General features: G+C 34.8%; 1 protein-coding gene across 2 annotated transcripts in view; it reads right to left on the minus strand.

Moving 5' to 3' along the window:
- Positions 1-24,429, minus strand: part of RNPC3 (RNA binding region (RNP1, RRM) containing 3) — a 34,345-nt gene that overhangs the window by 9,345 nt on the left and 571 nt on the right. Inside the window, exons 2-10 of one of the 2 annotated variants that reach the window (XM_007446819.1) lie at positions 23,558-23,605; positions 19,099-19,217; positions 18,146-18,229; positions 17,618-17,729; positions 16,454-16,522; positions 13,288-13,430; positions 10,350-10,475; positions 7,525-7,673; positions 5,412-5,573 (exon numbers count right to left, since the gene is read on the minus strand). In XM_007446819.1, coding sequence (XP_007446881.1) covers positions 5,412-5,573; positions 7,525-7,673; positions 10,350-10,475; positions 13,288-13,430; positions 16,454-16,522; positions 17,618-17,729; positions 18,146-18,229; positions 19,099-19,217; positions 23,558-23,605 — 1,012 coding nt within the window. Of the gene's footprint in view, positions 1-5,411; positions 5,574-7,524; positions 7,677-10,349; positions 10,476-13,287; positions 13,431-16,453; positions 16,523-17,617; positions 17,730-18,145; positions 18,230-19,098; positions 19,218-23,557; positions 23,606-24,429 lie in introns of both variants that reach the window. The other variant, XM_007446818.1, reaches the window with a different exon arrangement.

The raw sequence follows: 24,429 nt of genomic DNA on the forward strand, positions 1-24,429 counted from the left end.
AATATCCCACCTCATCCACCAGAACACAGGTACTAGTCCCCTCCACCAGGAAGCCTACAGAACCCACTGAACCAACCTTAGCCACTGGGGACAGACATCAAAAACAACGGGAACTACGAATGTGCAGCCTGCAAAAAGGAGACCCCAAACACAGTAAGATAAGCAAAATGAGAAGTCAGAAAAACACACAGCAGATGAAGGAGCAAGATAAAACACGACCAGACCTAACAAATGAAGAAGAAATAGGCAGTCTACCTGAAAAAGAATCCAGAATAATGATAGTAAAGATGATCCAAAATCTTGGAAACAGAATAGACAAAATGCAAGAAACATTTAACAAGGACCTAGAGGAAATAAAGATGAAACAAACAATGATGAACAACACAATAAATGAAATGAAAAATACTCTAGATGGGATCAATAGCAGAAGAACTGAGGCAGAAGAATGGATAAGTGACCTGGAAGATAAAATAGTGGAAATAACTACTGCAGAGCAGAATAAAGAAAAAAGAATGAAAAGAACTGAGGACAGTCTCAGAGACCTCTGGGACAACGTTAAACGCACCAACATTCGAATTATAGGGGTTCCAGAAGAAGAAGAGAAAAAGAAAGGGACTGAGAAAATATTTGAAGAGATTATAGTTGAAAACTTCCCTAATATGGGAAAGGAAATCGTTAATCAAGTCCAGGAAGCACAGAGAGTCCCATACAGGATAAATCCAAGGAGAAATACGCCAAGACACATATTAATCAAACTGTCAAAAACTAAATACAAAGAAAGCATATTAAAAGCAGCAAGGGAAAAACAACAAATAACACACAAGGGAATCCCCATAAGGTTAACAGCTGATCTCTCAGCAGAAACTCTACAAGCCAGAAGGGAGTGGCAGGACATACTGAAAGTGATGAAGGAGAAAAACCTGCAACCAAGATTACTCTACCCAGCAAGGATCTCATTCAGATTTGATGGAGAAATTAAAACCTTTACAGACAAGCAAAAGCTGAGAGAGTTCAGCACCACCAAACCAGCTTTACAACAAATGCTAAAGGAACTTCTCTAGGCAAGAAACACAAGAGAAGGAAAAGACCTACAATAACGAACTCAAAACAATTTAGAAAATGGGAACAGGAACAAACATATGGATATTTACCTTAAATGTAAATGGACTAAATGCTCCCACCAAAAGACACAGATTGGTTGAATGGATACAAAAACAAGACCCATATATATGCTGTCTACAAGAGACGCACTTCAGACCTAGAGACACATACAGACTGAAAGTAAGGGGATGGAAAAATACATTCCATGCAAATGGAAACCAAAAGAAAGCTGGAGTAGCAATTCTCATATCAGACAAAATAGACTTTAAAATAAAGACTATTAGAAGAGACAAAGGACACTACATAATGATCAAGGGATCGATCCAAGAAGAAGATATAACAATTGTAAATATTTATGCACCCAAATTAGGAGCACCTCAATACAGAAGGCAAATACTAACAGCCATAAAAGGGGAAATCGGCAGTAATACATTCACAGCAGGGGGCTTTAACACCTCACTTTCACCAATGGACAGATCATCCAAAGTGAAAAAGAATAAGGAAACACAAGCTTTAAATGATACATTAAACAAGATGGACTTAATTGATATTTATAGGACACTCCATCCAAAAACAACAGAATATACACATTTTTCTCAAGTGCTCATGGAACATTCTCCAGGATAGATCATATCTTGGGTCACAAATCAAGCCTTGGCAAATTTAAGAAAACTGAAATTGTATCAAGTATCTTTTCTGACCACAACGCCATAAGACTAGATATCAATTACAGGAAAAGATCTGTAAAAAATACAAACACACGGAGGCTAAACAATACACTACTTAACAACGAAGTGAACACTGAAGAAGTCAAAGAGGAAATAAAAAGCACCTAGAAACAAATGACAATGGAGACACGATGACCCAAAACCTATGGGATGCAGCAAAAGCAGTTTTAAGAGGGAAGTTTATAGCAATACAAGCCCACCTTAATAAACAGAAAACATCTCAAATAAACAACCTAGCCTTGCACCTAAAGCAATTAGAGAAAGAAGAACAAAAAACCCCCAAAGTTAGCAGAAGGAAAGATATCATAAAAATCAGATCAGAAATAAATGAAAAAGAGATGAAGAAAACAATAGCAAAGATGAATAAAACTAAAAGCTGGTTCTTTGAGAAGATAAACAAAATAGATAAATCATTAGCCAGACTCATCAAGAAAAAAAGGGAGAAGACTCAAATCAATAGAATTAGAAAGGAAAAAGGAGAAATAACAACTGACACTGCAGAAATACAAAAGATCATGAGAGATTACTACAAGCAACTCTATGCCAATAAAATGGACAACGTGGAAGAAATGGACAAATTCTTAGAAATGCACAACCTGCCAAGACTGAATCAGGAAGAAACAGAAAATATGAACAGATCAATCACAAGCACTGAAATTGAAACTGTGATTAAAAATCTTCCAACAAACAAAAGCCCAGGATCAGATGGCTTCACAGGCGAATTCTATCAAACATTTAGAGAAGAGCTAACACCTATCCTTCTCAAACTCTTCCAAAATACAGCAGAGGGAGGAACACTCCCAAACTCATTCTACGAGGCCACCATCACCTTGATACCAAAACCAGACAAGGATGTCACAAAGAAAGAAAACTACAGGCCAATATCACTGATGAACATAGATGCAAAAATCCTCAACAAAATACTAGCAAACAGAATCCAACAGCACATTAAAAGGATCATACACCATGATCAAGTGGGGTTTATTCCAGGAATGCAAGGATTCTTCAATATACGCAAATCTATCAATGTGATTAACCATATTAACAAATTGAAGGAGAAAAACCATATGATCATCTCAATAGATGCAGAGAAAGCTTTTGACAAAATTCAACACCCATTTATGATAAAAACCCTGCAGAAAGTAGGTGTAGAGGGAACTTTCCTCAATATAATAAAGGCCGTATATGACAAGCCCACAGCCAACATCATCCTCAATGGCGAAAAACTGAAAGCATTTCCACTAAGGTCAGGAACAAGACAAGGTTGCCCACTCTCACCACTCTTATTCAACATAGTTTTGGAAGTTTTAGCCACAGCAATCAGAGAAGAAAAGGAAATAAAAGGAATCCAAATCGGAAAAGAAGAAGTAAAGCTGTCACTGTTTGCAGATGACATGATACTATACATAGAGAATCCTAAAGATGCTACCAGAAAACTACTAGAGCTAATCAATGAATTTGGTAAAGTAGCAGGATACAAAATTAATGCACAGAAATCTCTGGCATTCCTATATACTAATGCGATGAAAAATCTGAAAGTGAAATCAAAATCACTCCCATTTACCACTGCAACAAAAAGAATAAAATATCTAGGAATAAACCTACCTAAGGAGACAAAAGTCCTGTATGCAGAAAATTATACGACACTGATGAAAGAAATTAAAGATGATATAAATAGATGGAGAGACATACCATGTTCTTGGATTGGAAGAATCAACATTGTGAAAATGACTCTACTTCCCAAAGCAATCTATAGATTCAATGCAATCCCTATCAAACTACCACTGGCATTTTTCACAGAACTAGAACAAAAAATTTCACAATTTGTATGGAAACACAAAAGACCCCGAATAGCCAAAGCAATCTTGAGAACAAAAAATGGAGCTGGAGGAATCAGGCTCCCTGACTTCAGACTATACTACAAAGCTACAGTAATCAAGACAGTATGGTACTGGCACAAAAACAGAAAGATAGATCAATGGAACAGGATAGAAAGCCCAGAGATAAACCCACGCACATATGGTCACCTTATCTTTGATAAAGGAGGCAGGAATGTACAGTGGAGAAAGGACAGCCTCTTCAATAAGTGGTGCTGGGAAAACTGGACAGGTACATGTAAAAGTATGAGATTAGATCACTCCCTAACACCATACACAAAAATAAGCTCAAAATGGATTAAAGACCTAAATGTAAGGCCAGAAACTATCAAACTCTTAGAGGAAAACATAGGCAGAACACTCTATGACATAAATCACAGCAAGATCCTTTTTGACCCACCTCCTAGAGAAATGGAAATAAAAACAAAAATAAACAAATGGGACCTAATGAAACTTCAAAGCTTTTGCACAGCAAAGGAAACCATAAACAAGACCAAAAGACAACCCTCAGAATGGGAGAAAATATTTGCAAATGAAGCAACTGACAAAGGATTAATCTCCAAAATTTACAAGCAGCTCATGCAGCTCAATAACAAAAAAACAAACAACCCAATCCAAAAATGGGCAGAAGACCTAAATAGACATTTCTCCAAAGAAGATATACAGACTGCCAACAAACACATGAAAGAATGCTCAACATCATTAATCATTAGAGAAATGCAAATCAAAACTACAATGAGATATCACCTCACACCAGTCAGAATGGCCATCATCAAAAAATCCAGAAACAATAAATGCTGGAGAGGGTGTGGAGAAAAGGGAACACTCCTGCACTGCTGGTGGGAATGTGAATTGGTAGAGCCACTATGGAAAACAATATGGAAGTTCCTTAAAAAACTACAAACAGAACTACCATATGACCCAGCAATCCCACTACTGGGCATATACCCTGAGAAAACCATAATTCAAAAAGAGTCATGTACCAAAATGTTCATTGCAGCTCTATTTACAATTGCCCAGAGATGGAAACAACCTAAGTGCCCATCATCAGATGAATGGATAAAGAAGATGTGGCACATATATACAATGGAATATTACTCAGCCATAATAAGAAACGAAATTGAGCTATTTGTAATGAGGTGGATAGACCTAGAGTCTGTCATACAGAGTGAAGTAAGTCAGAAAGAGAAAGACAAATACCGTATGCTAACACATATATATGGAATTTAAGAAAAAAAAAATGTCATGAAGAACCTAGGGGTAAGACAGGAATAAAGACATAGACCTACTGGAGAACGGAGTTGAGGATATAGGGAGGGGGAAGGGTGAGCTGTGACAAAGCGAGAGAGAGGCATGGACATATATACACTACAAAACATAAGGTAGATAGCTAGTGGGAAACAGCCGCATAGCACAGTGATATCAGCTCGGTGCTTTGTGACCACCTGGAGGGGTGGGATAGGGAGGGTAGGAGGGAGGAAGATGCAAGAGGGAAGAGATATGGGAACATATGTATATGTATAACTGATTCACCTTGTTATAAACATGTATAGACAAAAAAACAAACAAAAAAAACATTAACTGGAGAGATGTTTTGAAGCATGTGCTTTGAATAAAGTAAACAACATGAAGAGATTTGTTTTGCTTCTGAAGGGCCAAATAAATGTAAAATGGAATAAATGCTGGTTTATTTCATAAAAATTACCTTCTCTAGAAATTCTGCCTTTTTCCAACTCCCTTCTAGAGATACATTCTGATGGCATTTCATCAGAGTCTTCTTTAATCTCCTCTGCGATGCTCAAATTTGGTTTGGGGAAGATTTTTCCAAATCCTATATTGGATGCATCAACTTCAGAAACAGGTAAGTCTAAGAGTTAACATTGACATCAGCCATTAAAAATCCCTCCCTTCAAAACAGTTTTTCTTTTCCATTTTTAATTTTTAAGATATATTCTAGCACTAAAACTCTTTGGTGTTTTTCTCAATACTCTGAAACAAGGATAAGCAAACTTTTTCTATAAAGCTTCAAACAGTAAATACTTTAAGCTTTGCAGGCCATATGGTTTCTATCATGACTACTCAACTCTGCCACTAGAACATGAAAATCGTAAAATAAGACACTTCCATTTGAGGGTACTAAAAAAACATCCATTATACTTCCCACCAAAAAAAAAAAAAAGAGCCAATCCTAATCAAAATCAGGAAAAAGAAGTATTTGCACACTTATTCAATTAGGAAAATTAAAAACCATTATAAATTTTAAATGTACAACATAGCAACATAATGGACTGTATTCAGAAAACATGAATCTTAGCTTCAGCAAAAATTAAACTGACTTGGGGGAGAGGGTTGGGAAGGACAGGATTAAACATTCAGTAGAAAAATTCTAGTTATACTACCTAGAAAAAAAACAAAACCCTAAAAAAGCTATGAAAATGATGCAAATAACATGCCATATTTAGGATTATAAAAGTCTCCTCATAACATAGAAAAGCCATCGTATCAACAGACCTCCTGTGGCCTGAAGGCATCAGTAAGAAAAAAAACTTTTTAAACTGTTTCTACTGTTAATTCAGCATTACTCTACGTTGATGCAGAATGGGACAATTGTCCCCCCCCTCACAAAGGTCTAAGTCCTTGAGTAAATTAAACTTAAAAAAATAAAAATTTGTGTCAAGGGGTGACTGGCCATGAGATAAGAAAGAAAACCATACAAAAATACAAATATAAATACTGAAACAAACGAGCTATCTGAAAAGGCAATGCATTCTCACTAACCATGAGAGAGACAGGAATTAAAACCAGTTATAGTTTATCACTCAGTACATTTGCAATACTTACTAGAGCTCTATTCTATATTCACACAAGTGCTCAAAGATATATGTACAAAAATGTATATTCCAGAATTTGCTGTAATAATAAAGAAAATGGAAACAACCTCAACTTCTATCAATAGAGTATGATTAAATAAAGATTGTTATAACTATACTATGGAGTGCTATGCAGCCATAAAAAAGTAACCCATGATGGCTACTTAAAAAAAGAAGTAATGGAAAATAAAATGTTTATACACAAGTATAGGATAAGATCTGGAAGGACTATTTTCATACTGAATTATTAACAATGGTTATCTCTAAGTATTGGGATAGGGAACAGTAGGGTTTGAGGTGTTAACTTTTTAAAACTTTATATGCTCCTATTTTGATTATATTTTCTATAAGCCGGTATTATTTCTGAAATTTAAAAATTAAAGAACAAGGAAATGCCACTGTAGTATAACATCAAATTAATGTTTAAAAAAAGCAGAAAAAAATCTGTAATTTCAATACCTTATCTTCAAACTTAACAAATAGTATCTTGTAAACAATCTTCCATGTCTTTTGGATTAAAAAAAATTTTTTTACATGAAATCTACAACTCAAAAAATAATCACGCTGCTTGTTTTCCTAACCAATAATACAACTATACTAATAAAACCAGAGCATCACATATAACAAGCAATGAAAAAACAGATCAATACAAGAAACTCTTTTATCATATTTTTAGTGTAAACATCAGCAAAAATGAGACTAAACCTCACCCTAGAGTTCATTACTAGCAAAAGGTAACTGTGACAATCTTACCACTAAGCTCCAATTTTAGTTATATAAAAAAGTTTAAAATGGATAGTATTCTAAGACACTAACAAAGACCTAATTGCATATTTTAAATATATTCACAAATACTAAAAAAACAGAAACATATAAAATTTAATTCTAATACAAAAAAAACTGAGAAGAATTTTTACATAGCATGTTAAAGAACTAGAATACGCTTACCACAATTTTGTTCTTCACAATTTTGTTCTTTTTCTAAATCTTTCTTAAATGCAGCTGACATGTCGGTAGATATATGGAATTCAATTTTTTTATTACCTACAGGTTGTGGTTGGTCAAATACATCCGAAGGTAACAACACTGGATGTAAACTGCTGTTTACAAACAATCACAGCATTACTTTGTAATTGCAAATAAAATTTTGAGTAAAACATTTCATATTTACTTTAAATTTAAAAAGCTAACACTGATAAAACACACTATAGGCATTGAACAAAGTAACTTACATTTAATTTCAATAAATCCTAACAAATGTTCTCATATAGGTATTATTAAATTGCTAGTTTAGACAGATAAGGAGTTTGAGGCTAAAGGGTGTTAAGAAATTGCATAAAGTCACTCAGTAAATGACAGAGATAGGACTTTAGGACTACTGATTCTAAACTTCAGGATATTTACCAATAAGCAAAAAAGTTCATCCTATGTTTAATGTAAGCATTTTATGCACTGTATTCTATATACTATATATAATAAACCTATGCACGTCAATGCAGTAGCCACAAGCCACATGTGGCTAATAAGCATTTGAAATGTTGCTGTACTTATGCTCTTAGTACAAAATATACACCAGAGTTTAAAAACTTTGTGTGAAAAAAGAAATATAAAACGTTTTAATAACGTTTTATATTAATTATATGTTAAAATAACATTTCAGATAGAATCAGTTGGATAAAATATATTATTAAAATTAATTTTATCTTTTAATGTGGCTATTGGAAAATTTAATTGGTTCACATTACAACTGACCCTTGAACAACTGAGGGGTTAAGGGCCCCAACCCTGCAGCAGTTGAAAAGCTGTATATAACTTCATCAGCCTTCCATATCCATGGTTCCTCTATATCTGTGGATCCATATCTAGGGATTCAACCAACCTCAAATCATGTAGTACTGTAGTATTTATTGAGAAAAAGTCGGCATGTAAGTGGACCCACACAGTTCAAACCCGTGCTGTTGAAGGGTCAACTGTATTAATTTTTAATTTTTTGGTGCTGCTACAGATCAAAAGCATGGGACTGTGGTGTCAAAACATACATAGGTGGGAAATATGCATCATATTATGTATACTTAACATGAAGTAATAATTTTAAAAAACCCAAAGACCCATTCCTTTAAAAATGTAAAAAGATCATTTTAACAAATTTTTTCCTCAATTTATAAAGTTACTTACAAGTTCAAGGGAAATTTACATTGTAGAAAAGCTGAATAAAATTAAAATTGCAATTAATGGCAATTTTCATCTGATTAAGATATTAAAATACATAGAATTCCATGGCAAAAAGGCAAGTAAAATTTCTGCCATAATTTCAAAGAAAATTTGTTAAGCAAAATATCAGATAATCGGTGAAAAAGGAAAAAAAGGACAATATATTTCAAATGAAATACACAGTAATAAGTACTATTTCATTGGCAATTTCTCTCCTCTAACTGAAAGTTTAAGACATAGTCGGAAGTTAATTTATACCTAATAAAATTCTTTTGTACCCATAGCCCTGACCATCACCCAACATCTACATAATTTTCCTGGAAAGTTTATTACAAGGTGACAAAGTCTGAAAGAAATTCTTAATTTTTTTTAATATCAGTGGCATTACAATGGCTCCCTCAATGTATTCAAACACCATAACTTAACATTTAAGGCAGATCTCTCCACATCCTTCTAGCTTTCCCTTTCATCATTTCTATTCCTACGCACCAAATTTTCCTACCTCTGGAAACTCACTATTTCATTCACACTGGATATCTCTTCCCTGCCTAAGTTTTGCCTCTCATCCTTCAAGCCCAGCTCAAATGTCTCCTCTCTCTTAAAGTCTTTCCAGATTTCTTGACTGGCTGTGACCTCTCCTTCCTCACAACACTTCATTCTTAATTACATCCTCTTCTTATGTCATTTATTATAGTTGCTAATGCAACAGTCATCTGTGCATTTGGCTTACTTACCCATAAGACTATTAACTCACTGTTTGAAAAGATAGCATTGAGCTTTGGAAGAATGATCCAAACCACATAATATTTAGCAGAGAACTTATCACATATTTGATAAATATTTAAAGGTGGGTCCTGTGTGCTAAGCCATGTGAACTTTTATCAGGTAGGGTACTTCGAAGTAAAAAAATGTTTGATATCAGGTAGTGAAGTTAGAAGAAATTAACAAAATTTCATATAAACACACTGGTGATAGATGCCATTATCAAAACTGTGAATGCAGGAGGAGAAAGAGATAATGAAAGGAAAGTAAATGAATTTTGTTTTGGATAATATCTTAAATGCCTACAAGACACTCTGAGTATGCAAATAGGAAGCTGGAAATGAAGACTTTAGATCTCAGGAGGTTAAATCTAGAGATGGAGATTTGGAATCTATTAGCTGCAACAGGCAAACCATAAAAAAATTAATGATATTAACAAGGAGTATAAATATATGAACAGAAAATGACAATGGACAGGAGTATATGGAATCCAGTATTTTAAAAAAAAGCAAGTGAGTAAGAGAAAGTCACAAAAATAGGAAGGAAGAGAGGAAGTAAGATGAGAAATAAAAAAAGAGAATGTAAAATTAAGGTTGGACAATTTTGAAACCTGGGGTAGTCAATAGTATCAAATGCTGGTCAACTTTGAGAATTAAGGACACTTGTGAATTTGGCAAAGAAGCAGTCACTGGTAAACCAGTGGACTGATGAAATAAAAGTCAGAGTGAGGTATGATTTGAGTTAAGCAATCAGACAAAGTACATACAAAACCCTTATCTTATAATCCAAAACAAAATTACCCGTGTGAAGCAGATGATGGTATATTCAACATATCCTTTATTTTTCTCTTTTTTCTCACATGGTGCTGCTTTATTGTTTTTGGTCTTTTGGGCTGAAGATTTGCTAGTTCCATTAGTTTGGTCATTCTACATTGGAGGAAAGAAAAGTAGAAAAGATTTCTTTGTGTAAAAGCATAGCTATCTACAACTGCTTTTGTTAAACAAATTTGTATTGAGCTTATAAATTATAAAATGATTTGTACGGCATAATTTCTAAGCCATCAAACAAGATATAATCAATCTGACAAAAGCTCAAGTTACAAATCTCCTTGCTCAACTTTCATCTTTGTTTGAAGGAATTTGGAATTTACTTAATTGCAATTTTTAAAGATATGTTTTACTAAAAAAATTATTAGTTGCCCAAATGACTGAACTTTGATGCCAAAAAGTTAAACAAAATACACTAAATATAATCTCTGTAACTTTATTGCTCTTTTCTTGACTAATATTCAAAAGACTTTACTAACGTAGTAAAATTATTTTGATTCATATTCTATTAAAGAGAACCTGGACTTAAGTACTTTTACTTAAAAATATTTTGTGCATAATTGTTGGAAAGCATCATTATATAAAAAAGATACTTGAGAACAGTTTTCAAATACTATACTCTGAAGTAGCTTAATCAATCAAGGGGTGACAATTGATACCTTATACATAGCTTATCTCCATTATGATTATGAATAATATTTAGAATAGATCTTGTCTAGGCTTTCTTGGATCTTCCACAGGATCAGATATAGTGCTTCCACGGAGCAAGTTCAAAAACCACTAGTCACAGCTCTACTTCTCCAGAGTTAAGTTTGTGAAATTTGAAAGCAAAACAAGCACAGTAAAATGTAGTGAAGAAGAATTTGGTTAAAATAAGTTTTAAACCTTTTTTCCTTAAGCGAGGAAAAATGAAAACATGTTATAAATTTTTAAAGCCTCTTAACAATCACGGTTTACCAAAAATTTTATGAATAAATCCAGTTATACAAAATATATGTCTATATTCATAGATTGCTCACCCAAAGTATACTAAGGCTCTACACAGTGCAAGGCATATGTTAAATAAGTAATCAATAGACATCTGCTGACAAATACATAGTGGCATATTTTATAATATTTCCAGAAGATAACAGAGAAGCATGAAACCAGAGGTTAGTTCATGCAAAGGCTTTGTTCTCATGACTCAAGATGAATTAGCAGAATTCCTCACTACATCCCTAAATGGAAACCTAAATAAACAAAAACAAAAATGGTTTTAGCTAGCCTATTAAAGCATTTCTCATTACTATCAGTATTTTTATAAAGAAAATAAAATTTACAGGTTAAGTAATTAGCCCACTGCAATGTTCTACATTCTTTATTTAACAAGTTAGTCTATTAAGAACTGCCAACCTTCCTTATTGTCTCTATTCAAGACAGATACTCTATTCACTCCTATTTTAGTAGTTCCAACATAACTCCTTCCTTAATAAAGAGAAAATATATAGAGCCACTACTCAAGTGCATGTTGCCTCAGTAATAGTCAAATTGCTGCTGATTACTTGCATATGTTGCTTAGATTCTCTGCTTGGATTTTCACTCCTGTCAACCACTCCTCCTGTATCTGGTTGCTTCTGTGCATATCTGCCTAAGATTCCCATCATTGGCCTACACAGGTCTTTTAGGCTAGGGGTTGACAAATTACAGCCAAAGGACCAAATCTAGTCAGTGTCTGTTTTTCTTAAATAAAAAGTTTTGTTGGAAGATAGCAACATCCAATTATTTAGATATCATCTATGGCTGCTTTCCACAACAACAGAACTCTTTGGCTCTATATAGAAAATGTTTAGCAATTCCTGTTTTAGGCTATGCTGTGGATTATATACCTGAACATTATTAACAATTTACTACTGTTTGCCAGAATCTTTAAACAAAATATATGTAGATCATCAAGAACAACCTATAAAAGAATAATTCCTTTGCAGTAATTTTTGTGAATGTTTTTGTATAAAATCTTATAGAATTGCTCTAGAAATTATTCTGAGGTGAATAAAGTCCAGGGGAATAAGCTGACAAAAACAGAAATACAACTTAATTTTGTTCTGTAAAGTCTCCACAAACACTGAATTAGTAAGTAATGGATCACTGCCCCTAGGGCAGTGATGTTCCTGCAAGCATGTGCTCACATCAGTTGATCAATACATACCTAGTTTTATGCGTGTTTCTGTTTAAGAACACCTTATTTAATATATATTGTTGATTCATTAACATTGAACTCACAGTCCATAGTGCTATAACTCAGGCCTGAACAAAGTTTATCTAACACACAGCATTTTCTCCATAAAGCACATCACAACCTTCTTGATCTTGGAAACACTAGACAGCACTTCAGCACTATGCTTGGAGACCATTTTAAACAGCAAAATCAACAACAAACAGCACAAAAATGTGCAAAACATGGTACAAATAGACAGTGAAAAAGACACTTGTTTACGGTATGAGAGCTGAAACAAGAAGGCAGAATGTCACCTTGTTCTACCTCATCTAGGAATGTGCATGTCAAGAGACTCAAATTTTTCACCATTCTGCACATGCTGTCTTCAGAAGACCATAAAAGCACTGTAATTATTGACACTGAAGTCATAAATAAATTGTAACAAGTAGGCTAATTTGCAAATACAGAATCAATAATGAGGATCAACTGTATACCATAATCATCAATCCAAAAAATTACTCATAATACAAAAATGTTCCCTTAAGTCTTGATATCTAGTTTCAGGTCTTAATCTATAGCATGATGGGGAGTTGGGGATGGACAAATTCTAAAGACCCCGAATTATGAAGTGTATGCAAAACTTAAGAAGAACAAGAGAATCTCTCTCCCATATTCTGTTTCTTAGAATCTAAGCAAATATTATTTGACATTGCAAACCTTTGACGGTCTTCATCATCACTGCTTTCATATTCTGATTCTTTACTAGATAATTCCTCATCCTCATCAGGCAAAGGAGGTTCCTCCGGTGGCTGAGGAGATGCAGGTGGAAGAGGAGCATGTAGTGGTATATAGTCCTCATACTAATTAAAAGAACAAAGCAAAAATACTATGGTAATCTATGATGTTTAGAAAACCATTTCCATTCAGATACATGATTTTCACATCTCTCTACCTCATGATTTTCTTCTACACATTCAACATATATTGATGAAACACTTGTCTTAGCAGCCTTTAGCTGATCACAAAACTTGTTTCTTCTTTCTTGGCACTTAGCTGGACTAAATTTCCAAACCTCCTTTGCAGTTAGATTTCCCCTGAATTTTAGTTAATGAAATGTTAGCATAAAAAACTCCCACACATGTAATTCTCTCTTTCTTCTTGATCTGCAGGCTGCATGGTGATGTCCTCACCAACCTGGGATGCAAATAATGAACATAACTTATCTTTTAAGTGACTCAGTAAAGGAGAACACCATTCTGCCCTACTTTTGGAATGAACTTGGCACGAGCAAAAAATAACTTGTGTTAAATTACTAAGATTTGAGTTTTATTTGTTAATAGCAGCTAGCATAATCTTTGCAATGTGCCAGGAATTGAGGTGTTGGGGTTATAAAGAAAAATTGTGCAGCTAATAGTATACACATCAGAAAAGCAACCAATACATAATACAAAAGCAAATTTTCTATTTAAATGTTAGCTCTTGGGCTTCCCTGGTGGCGCAGTGGTTGAGAGTCCGCCTGCCGATGCAGGGGAAACGGGTTCGTGCCCCGGTCCAGGAAGATCCCACATGCCGCGGAGCAGCTAGGCCCGTGAGCCATGGCCACTGAGCCTGCGTGTCTGGAGCCTGTGCTCCGCAACAGGAGAGGGCACAGCAGTGAGAGGCCTGCGTACCACAAAAAAAAAAAAAAAAAAAAGTACTAAGGGTACATACATATAATGGAATATTACTCGGCCATAAAAAAAGAACAATGTAATGCCATTTGCAGCAACATGGATGGACCCAGAGACTGTCATACTGAGTGAAAGTAAGTCAGAGAAAGATAAATATCATATGGTATCACTTACAAATGGAATCTAAAAAAATGGTAGCAATTAATTTATTTACAAAACAGAAAGAGTCACAGATGTAGAAAACAAATTTATGATCACCAATGGGGGGAAGTGATAAATTGGGAGATTGGGATTGACATATACACACTACTGTATATAAAATTGATAACTAATAAGAACCTACTGTATAGCACAGGAAACTCAATACTCTATAATGGTCTATATGAGAAAAGAATCTAAAGAGTGGATATATGCATATGTGTAACTGATTCGCTCTGTTGTATACACCTGAAACTAACACAACATTGTAAATCAACTATACTCCAATTAATAAAAAATAAAGAAAGAAAAATAAATAAATAAAGTACTAAAGCAAAATATTGGGTTGGCCAAAAGGTTCGTTCGTTCTTTTCCATAAGATGGCTCTATTAGCGGTTAGTTGTCTTTAACTTCATTCGAAACAATTTTGTTTGTGACAGCTTGTCATATTAACATGCATTAAAAAAAAAACATCAAAACTGGTGAATTTTTGTGTGGCCATTTTAATACTGATGGAAGAAAAAAGCAACATTTTCAGCATATTATGTTTTATTATTTCAAGAAAGGTAAAAACGCAACTGAAATGCAAAAAAAGATTTGTGCAATGTACGAAGGTGCTGTGACTGGTCAAACGTGTCAAAAGTGGTTCGCAAAGTTTTGCTGGACGATGCTCCACAGTCAGATAGACCAGTTGAAACTGACAGCAATCAAATCGAGACATTAATTGAGAACAATGAATGTCATAGCACTCGAGAAATAGCCAACATACCCCAAATATCCAAATCGAGCAATGAAAATCATCTGCTCCAGCTTGGTTATGTTAATCGCACTGATGTTTGGGTTCCACCTAAGTTCAGTGAAAAAAATCCTTCTTGATCATATCGCCGCATGCGATTCTCTACTTAAATGTAATGAAATCGTTCCGTTTTTAAAACAAATTGTGATGGGCAATGAAAAGTGGATACTGTACCATAATGTGGAACGAAAGAGATCGTGGGGCAAGCAAAATGAACCACCACCAACTATACCAAAGGCCGGTTATCATCCAAAGAAGGTGATGCTGTATATATGGTGGGATTGGAAGGGAGTCCTCTATTATGAGCTCCTTCCAGAAAACCACATGATTAATTCCAACAAGTACTGCTCCCAGTTAGACCAACTAAAAGCAGCACTTGACGAAAAGCACCCGAAATTAGTCAACAGAAAATGCATAACCTTCTATCAGGATAACGCAAGACCACATGTTTCTTTGATGACCAGGTAAAAACTATTACAGCTTGGCTGGGAAGTTCTGATTCATCTGCCATATTCACCAGACATTGCACCTTCGATTTCCATTTATTTTGGTCTTTACAAAATTCTCTTAATGGAAAAAATTTCAATTCCCTGGAAGACTGTAAAAGGCATCTGGAACAAACAGTTCTCTGCTCAAAAAGATAAAAAGTTTTGGGAAGATGGAATTATGAAGTTGCGTGAAATATGGCAGAAGGTAGTGGAACAAAAGGGTAAATACACTGTTCAATAAAGTTCGTGGTGAAAATGAAAAATGTGTCTTTTATTTTACTTAAAAGTTTAAGGCACTTTTTGGCCAGCCCAATAATAACTAAAATTATTCAAGAGCAGACATAGCCTACCATTGAAATTATTGATAGATGTGCACAGTAGATTCTAATAAAAAATCATCAACCTTTTAAATAAAACCAGAAAAATGGAAATTTTAGACAATTCAGTATGTTAAATGTAACTATCCTATAAGATAGCACAATGTCCTAGGTCAAAGGCCTGAACAAAAACACTGGCAGAAATGATGGCCTCTATTACCAAAGCATCTCTTTAATGTTCTGGCTTTTTCCCACTTCCAATTCTCCACTGGACTATTATTATGTTAACTTTACACTTGTTCATTTTCAATACACATTAGAGGTTACTGGCACAACATTTGTAAAATTTAGCCTCAATAATTTCACCTCAAGAAGAGAAATTTTGAATCTTGAAAATTCTAAGAGCTTTCTTACCATGGGAGGCCTTGCAGTAATTGGTCCAAAAGGTGTGGGCAAATTCATTTTATTCATAAGATGAAGCACCTTAATAAAAGTGGTAAAACATTTAAAATAAAATAGAAAAATGATGATTCAACTCATATCTGATATTTTATGTACTTAAAAACTTTGCAATAACACTATTCATTACTTTAGTGCAAAGGAAGGACCACCTCTTGCCTTTATAATCCCAGGACAGGGCTAAACTAGTGTATCTCAGGCACTGGTGTATCTCAGAAGATTAGCCTTCCTAAAATATTTGTCAATTCTACAAATACAATTATTCTCATTATTAAAAATGTCATGTTCTTACAACATAAAAATTTACTGTTTTTTTCCCTTTATTGTGAAATTATGAGACACAGAGAAGTATGACAAAGAAGATAAGTATCATCTATATTTTGTACTTAAAAGTACGTTTTATTGTCAGTACTTTCAAGCATTTGCTGAGGGGTCCTCTATGTCCTTTCCTTTAAGAAAGGAAAAGGTGTATGCTAAAGTCACAAAGAATTACCAGAAATTATATTTCCCAAATTAGCTTATGTTTATTAGTATTATTAATACTAAACATGTCAGTATTTTTAAGCTATAGTTTATAAAAGCCTTTACTTGAATGTAGTAATTTTTTATTACCTTTTGCAATGGACTGAATGTTTGTGTCCCCCTCCAAAATTCTTATGTTGAATCCTAATCCACAATGGGATGGCATTAGGACATAAGGCCTTTGGGAAGTAATTAAGTCATAAGGGTAGAACCCCCATAAATGGGATTAGCATCCCTTATAAAAAGCACAAGAGAGAGCTCTCTCACCCTCTTTCAGCTACATGAGGATACAAAGAGAAAATGGCCATCTGCAACCCAGAAGAGGGCCCTCACCAGAACCTAACCGTGCTGGCACACTGATCTCCAACTTCTAGCCTCTGGACTGTGAAAAATAATTTTTTATTATTTAAAAGCCACCCAGGCTATGGTACTTAGTTATAGCAGCACAAACTAAGACACCTTTAAAATACTGAAACATCATTGTCCCTATAGGAATTAGTGTAATACTATTATAGAAAAAAGTTTGAGAATTAGCATGAAAAGTAACATATAAGTTTGTACAAGTACTTACTTTGAGGAACGTTTTATTCTACTTACCTGTATGTAGAACTTAGGCACACTTGCCAAAGCATTTACTATGTTTGCTAGAATTGTGCTTGAAGGTGGTGGGTACATATACTTGAGGCATGAATTTAGAGGAAAAGTCAGCCTAAAAAAAATATTTAAAAATGCTTATTGTGTTTTAATAAGTTTCATATCAATAACTCATTTTAGGTAACCTAATAACATACAAATTGCTCAAATGATTCAGTAAGAGTACTCTGTTCCTAACAGATCCAATTGATTACATTTAAAAAGAAACTTGCCTTCTGATTGCATTATAGAAGAATACGGCATTTCTTACCAGAGAATATCTTACAACTTTGAACATTTTAATGGAACCAAATTCAGTGACAAACTCTTAAAGCTCAGTATGTTTAATCAACACATTAAAAATATGCACGATATATAATAAAATGTTCTTTAAAAAATTATCTTATTTGCAATACACACACGTCCCCCACATACACCACCTATCCAGAACAAAACCAAAAGAACAATGAAATACAAACAAAAAATGCTAACCCATGGTTCGGTGCAATTCCATTTTCTATGGTTAAACAATCAAGTTCTTTCTTTTCTTTATCATCTTCCACAGTATCATCAGACCTAAGAAATACAGAATCAAAGTTGATCTTACCTTTAGAAATAGAATGAAAAATTGCATACAAAAATGACATATTATCTTTTCAAACAGGGCATTATGAAAACAGTTCCATAAGTAAAACTTTCAACTATTTCTTAAGTAAACACCAATAAAAAAGAGTATCTATTACAGATATTATAGAAGGCATGGCACATTTTCATTTACTCTTCACAGCAACCCTATGAAGATGGTATGATAAATCTCACTGACACCCCTGCCCCACCAAAACTGAAGTTCACATGGTATAAATCAGTGGCACACAAATCTCCTCAATGTACATCAATGAGGGTCTGTTAAAACTCAGACTGCTGGGGCCTATCCTCCTTCCCACCCCCAATACCCCAAATTTCTGATTCAGTAGGACTAGGTTAAGGCTTAAGAATCTTTCTTTCAGTCAAGATCCTAGACGATGCAGCTGGTACAGGGATTATACTTTGAGAACCACTGGTGTAAAGCAAATTTATAAAGGTTATATAACTACAAAGAATTACAGCTGGGACCCAAATACCAGGCCACGCCTATTCATGACACCTTGCTATATCTAACACAAGGACTTTATACTAGTTACCTTCCCTCCACTTAAAGTTGAATGCTTTTCCCCCTACTCTTTTCCCACTTCACATTGATTAATTCCTAATATTAAATCAATACTCAGGTTCCTAATGCACAATTAGGAATGAACAAATACATTGCTTTAATGTACTAGATTCAGTAGAGAGATATAACCATTTACTGTTTCAAATTATTTACCTGCTAGTCTGAAAACAATCCAAGAGCAATACATCGGATTAAACAAAACACTTTTAAAATGTACGAAAACCTATCTACATACCTTTTCTTTTTTTCAGTGCTTGAAGAAGGACATGGTGAATGAACCTGATCTTGCTCTTTTGCAAATTCAACAACTAAAGTATGACCTAAAAGCTTCAGTTGATGAAGTCTTGTCAATGCCTTCAGTTGGAAGAGTAAAAAAAAACTTAATAACTGTACCAAAATTATTTGTTAGACACCATATATAAATAATGTATACATGTTTTTTTGTTAACGCTCTTAACATTTCCTTGGCTATTTCTTACCCATTTCTCATCTCAGGCTGCCAAGGCTTCATTACTTATTAAGCAACTGCTTCCAATCACTTAGGAAAACTCAGATCTGGTTAAATACAATGCTGCCTACACCCAGGCAGCTGAAAATGGTTAGAAAAACAAACATAATGAATTGGGCTAGTCTCACTTTAAATTCACAACCACAAATCTGAGGGTGACCCTTAAGGAAGCCACAGTCAAATATATTAGCTCATTTTTTCTACCAATCTCTAAGACAATATTTTGTACTATTTCCTTCTTCCTCAACCTCACAATACTCCTGTCCCATTCTTTTAGCCTAGGATACTGCTTCCTACTTTGAGAAAACTGAAGCAACAAGATGAGAACTTCAGATTTCCCACCATAAGTTCCCATCTACCAGCTTCTGCATCCACATATTCTATCTTCTATCTGTTATCACATGTTAACAATCCATGTTTTTATTTAAATCTAGTTGTTTTACTTGTATACTAAATCCCAGCCTCTCTTCTGCTCTCTGGAACTGTACAGGGTGTGTTCCTACCTACATTGCTAATTTTCTGTCCTCTATTGGATCATCGACATCAGCACACAAACATAGTCTGATTTCTCCCATCCCCAAAAATATTTTTTCTTCATCTGTTGATCCAACTTATCACTCTCGCCCACCCGCCCCCACCCCCACTCCGCTTTAAATTACTCTTGCAGTAAAACTCAAGAATTATCTATGCCCTCTATCTAAAATTCCTCTCTGCCCATCCAGTCTCAAACTCACTCCAATCAGGTTCATGCCTTAATCAGTCCACTGACACTGCTTGTCATAAACAACAAATTCTGTACTGCCACACCAATGGTCAATTCTCAATCTTCATTTTACTGCATTTAACGCAGTCACTCCACTCCCTCCTTCATATATGTTCTTCACTTGGTGTCTAGACACTATAATTTCCTACAGGTTTCTTCCCAGCTCATTGGTTTCTACTCCTCAATCACGGTGGCTTATGCCATCTCAAACTCTTAATGCTGTCATGCTCCAGCGGTCTATTATTGGTCCTCTCTATCTAATCCAGCACCCTAATTTTTTTAAATCTCTATGCTGATGATTTCCCAATTTATAATTTCAGCCCAAACCTCTGTCCTTAAATCCAGGAACATATATCCAAACTACTGGAAAGCTTCTCTTAATTTTAAATATTTTAAAATTAAGACTTCAGGAATTGAATCTTCTCTCCCCATCCCCCCTCAAATGCTCTCCATCTGGAACCTTCCGATGGTAACCCCCTTCTTTCATTTACTCATGTCAAAAATCTTGGAACCATCCTTAACACCTCCTTCCCACATTGCATATCCAAGCCACTGAGAAATCCTGTTTGCTTCTACCTACAAAATATATCCAGAATCTGACTATTTCCTACCATCTCCATTGCTACCATCATGGTCCAAGCAACCATCATCTCTGGACCGAATTAACAGTATAACCTTTTAAGAGATTTCCCTGTTTCTACTCTTCCCTGCCTTCCATCTACTCTCAACACAAAGTGATACTTTTAAATATAAGGTGAATTATGTTACTGCTTTGCTCACAATACTACAATGGCTCCCAATTTTACTCAGTAACATCTACGGTCCTTACAGTACCTACATGATATGGCCCTCTTACTTCTCTGACCTCAAATTAAATATCTCCCCTCATTTTTTTTGCTTTAGCCACAAGTTAGTGCATGCCAGCTATTCCTCTTAATAGAATGCACTTCCCCAAAATTCCCTTAGCTAACTTCCTTCACTTCCTTTAAAGTGTTGCTCAAATATGACTATAACTACCTTAACTGTAGCTTAATCCTCCCAACCCAGCACTCCTGATTCTATTGTTCTTTTTTTATAGTATTTATCATTTTCTAAAATATTAAACTCATTAAGTTTATTATTTACGGTCTGTCTCCCCTTTGAGAATGTGAGCTCCGATGAGGGCATAAATCTGTGTTTTATTCATTGATATATCCCAAGACCTAAAGCAGTATCTAGCACATAGCAGGCACTCAATATTTTTTGATGGAACTTTAGGCCTTAACAGGGACTATAATTTTTTTTTTTTTTTTTTTTTTTGGCGGTACGCGGGCCTCTCACTGTTGTGGCCTCTCCAGTTGCGGAGCACAGGCTCCGGATGCGCAGGCTCAGCGGCCATGGCTCACAGGCCTAGCCGCTCCCCAGCATGTGGGATCTTCCCGGACCGGGGTACAAACCCGTGTCCCCTGCATCGGCAGGCGGACTCTCAACCACTGCTCCACCAGGGAAGCCCAACAGGGACTATAATTTTATTCTACCATCTTTATGCATCCTTATTCGACTCCATTATACAAAGCAAGTTTCTATACGTTTCAATAATTTTCAAGTCCTTAAATCAGCCTAGACCTCTTACTATCAGTGAGCCTTCGATTATCTGAAATACAGCTGAATTGCTTTAAGTTTCTTCCTCTCAAAATCTATGTCACACATTCTTTTCAAAGTTATGGCTTTTAAGTTTTAATGTTAGACAATGACTGGTTCCATGCCCTCTCCTCCAAGTTAATCTTGACTCTAAAACAAGGTGGTTTTCATTACCATATTTTACTAAACACTTTTTATGCTATATTTCAAAAGGTCTTTTCTGAAAAAATTTTTTTCCTATACTTTAATACATATAATGTGAAAGTCCTCTGTAATCCCATCCTTGGAGAAAGACATTTATTATTCAATTTGGTGTATAGCTCTGCTACATTTTGTTCTATGCATAAACTAACATACACAGTATTGATACTAGTTTCCCAAAATTCCAAGGTTACATATTATATAATGTTTTGCAACTTTATTCATGTACTCTATCTGGGCTACATTCCTTATTAATACATATTCATTTGAGCTCATTCTCTGAGGGTTGTAGTCCAGTGTATGGATATACTACAATTTAAAGTATCCTTCCCTCTTATTGATAAGAATTTGGGTCATTTCTATAGTTTCACAATAAAAATACTTTACTAATAGACTGTGTTCATTCTTCACCTTGTGTCATCACAGGATCTTATCTTCCTAAAACTCTCTTCTCCTTGCATCCATGAGAATTTATTTTCTAGTTCTACTTCCTTTTTAACTTCTCCCTCCCAGTCTTCTTTGCTGGCTCTTCTCCCTTTGGGCAGCCATATCCATTTACCTTGTTGAGGAAACTCCATTTTTAACCCTGTCTCAGCTCTAGGCCTATATTTTTAATTGTTTTTAAAATATTTCCACAGAAGTAGCCCACAGACTCCACAAAATTAACAGATAATATGTGAATTCATTACCTACCTTTGCAAACATCCTCTGAATCCTGCCCCTGTCAACTAATGTAATAACCCAATAACTCAGCCCAAAAATTTCCAAGTATTCTCTCTCTCTCAACCACTACATCTACAGGGATCACAGGACCAAAAAACACAATCTCTACCAAATGTGTATCTACTTCTTCCTTTGTCTTCTTACTGCCTTATTCAGATCCTTTCTCTTGCCTTAGCCATTATAACATTTCTCTTGTCTTCGCTTTCCATTTGGTCTTTCTAACTCTAATCTTTTTCCATATCCAAGCCATTACATGAACTCTACCAGATGTCTTTCACAGATCTGACCATATTACTGGTCATCTCAAATATATCAAGTGCCTTAAGAATAACTACTAAACAAAATTCAGTCCCTCTCTCCCTTCCACCCAAATTTAGACTCAAGCTATCTTCCAAGTCCTATTTCAATTTCAACTGTTAGTTTTTGCTCCACTTAGAACTTTCCATGCCCCACAGCTTTATTTGGTGTTCTCTAAACCTGGAAGGTCCAACTCCCTTTGTTTTCTTCTCAAAATCTAACTAATCATTAAAGGTCTACCTCAAAGGTCACCTCCTTTGCAAATGATGCCCTAAGATTTTTTTTAATATATATATTTTCCATTTAATGCTTAAAACATTAATGTTTGCATCCTTTAGAACTTGTTATTTTTAATTACATATGAGATTACAATTCAATTTTAATTCACGTTCCAGTTAATCTACTAGTCTTATGTCCAAACACTGGGCAAAATCTGCCAAATGACAAACCAAATGTAGCCTATGGAGCAAACTCTGAAAATACAAATGCTTTTGCTTTTAAAAACTATAGTTTAACATTATGCTCCATTTTTTAAAACTGGATAACAGAAAATTGTTAATAATAGAAAAGAAAAAGTCATACCTTTATAGCTGCTTTTTCATTAGGGAAAGTAGCGAAAGCTGTATGTTTCTGAAAAACAAGGTACAAATTATTTCAAATATAATTTCTCATAAGGAAGTCTGATATTTTACCAGCTGACAGAGATTTGACACATTAATAAAATCACAGAAAAGGACAGAAAATTCAGATCATTTAACTGATTACTAAATTCAGTACACTGCTTTTGAATCAGTTTAGGATCAAACTTCTTTGAGATGAAAGACTTTCTCATATAAAGGGGCACACACACACAGCATGTTTTACATATATTTTCAAGTAGTTCGACAGTCCATAAGTTTAAAAACCCCTACTATACACAGAGGACCACCCTTAAACCATCCAAAAATATAAAATATCTTCCATGTATAACGCATCTAAGATCTAAACTTTCCTGTATATAGCCAAATGCAAAGTTTAAATTGGTCTTTCTCCTAACTCAGTAATTCTCAACCCTGGCTGCATTATTAGAAACACCTGGGGAGACTTTAACCACTGATGTTTTGCTCCATCACAGGCCATCTGGCAGAAACTTAACATCACTACTGCTGTTTTAATGGACAGAACTCATCTAAAACATCTTCAGGTATAAAGGAAAATAAAGTAATTGTGTACATCCCAGTGTTGGACTTTGAACAGTCTTAAAATATTGCTCCCTGAAGGATTCCGTTGGAAATATTTTATGAATAACATCTTCGTCAAAAACTTAGTAGAAATCCTGTAACTAGTTTACTCAAGTTACCGACTACTGTAGCTTCTCCTCTATTTTGATGAATGTCTTAACGCTACCAAGATTTTTAAACAGCCCTTCGTTACATATTTCTGAGAGTACTCTTGAGCCTAAGAGAAATACCTCC

This window comes from Lipotes vexillifer, unplaced genomic scaffold, assembly GCF_000442215.2.
Source record: "Lipotes vexillifer unplaced genomic scaffold, Lipotes_vexillifer_v1.1 scaffold1050, whole genome shotgun sequence".
Taxonomy (NCBI): domain Eukaryota; kingdom Metazoa; phylum Chordata; class Mammalia; order Artiodactyla; family Lipotidae; genus Lipotes; species Lipotes vexillifer.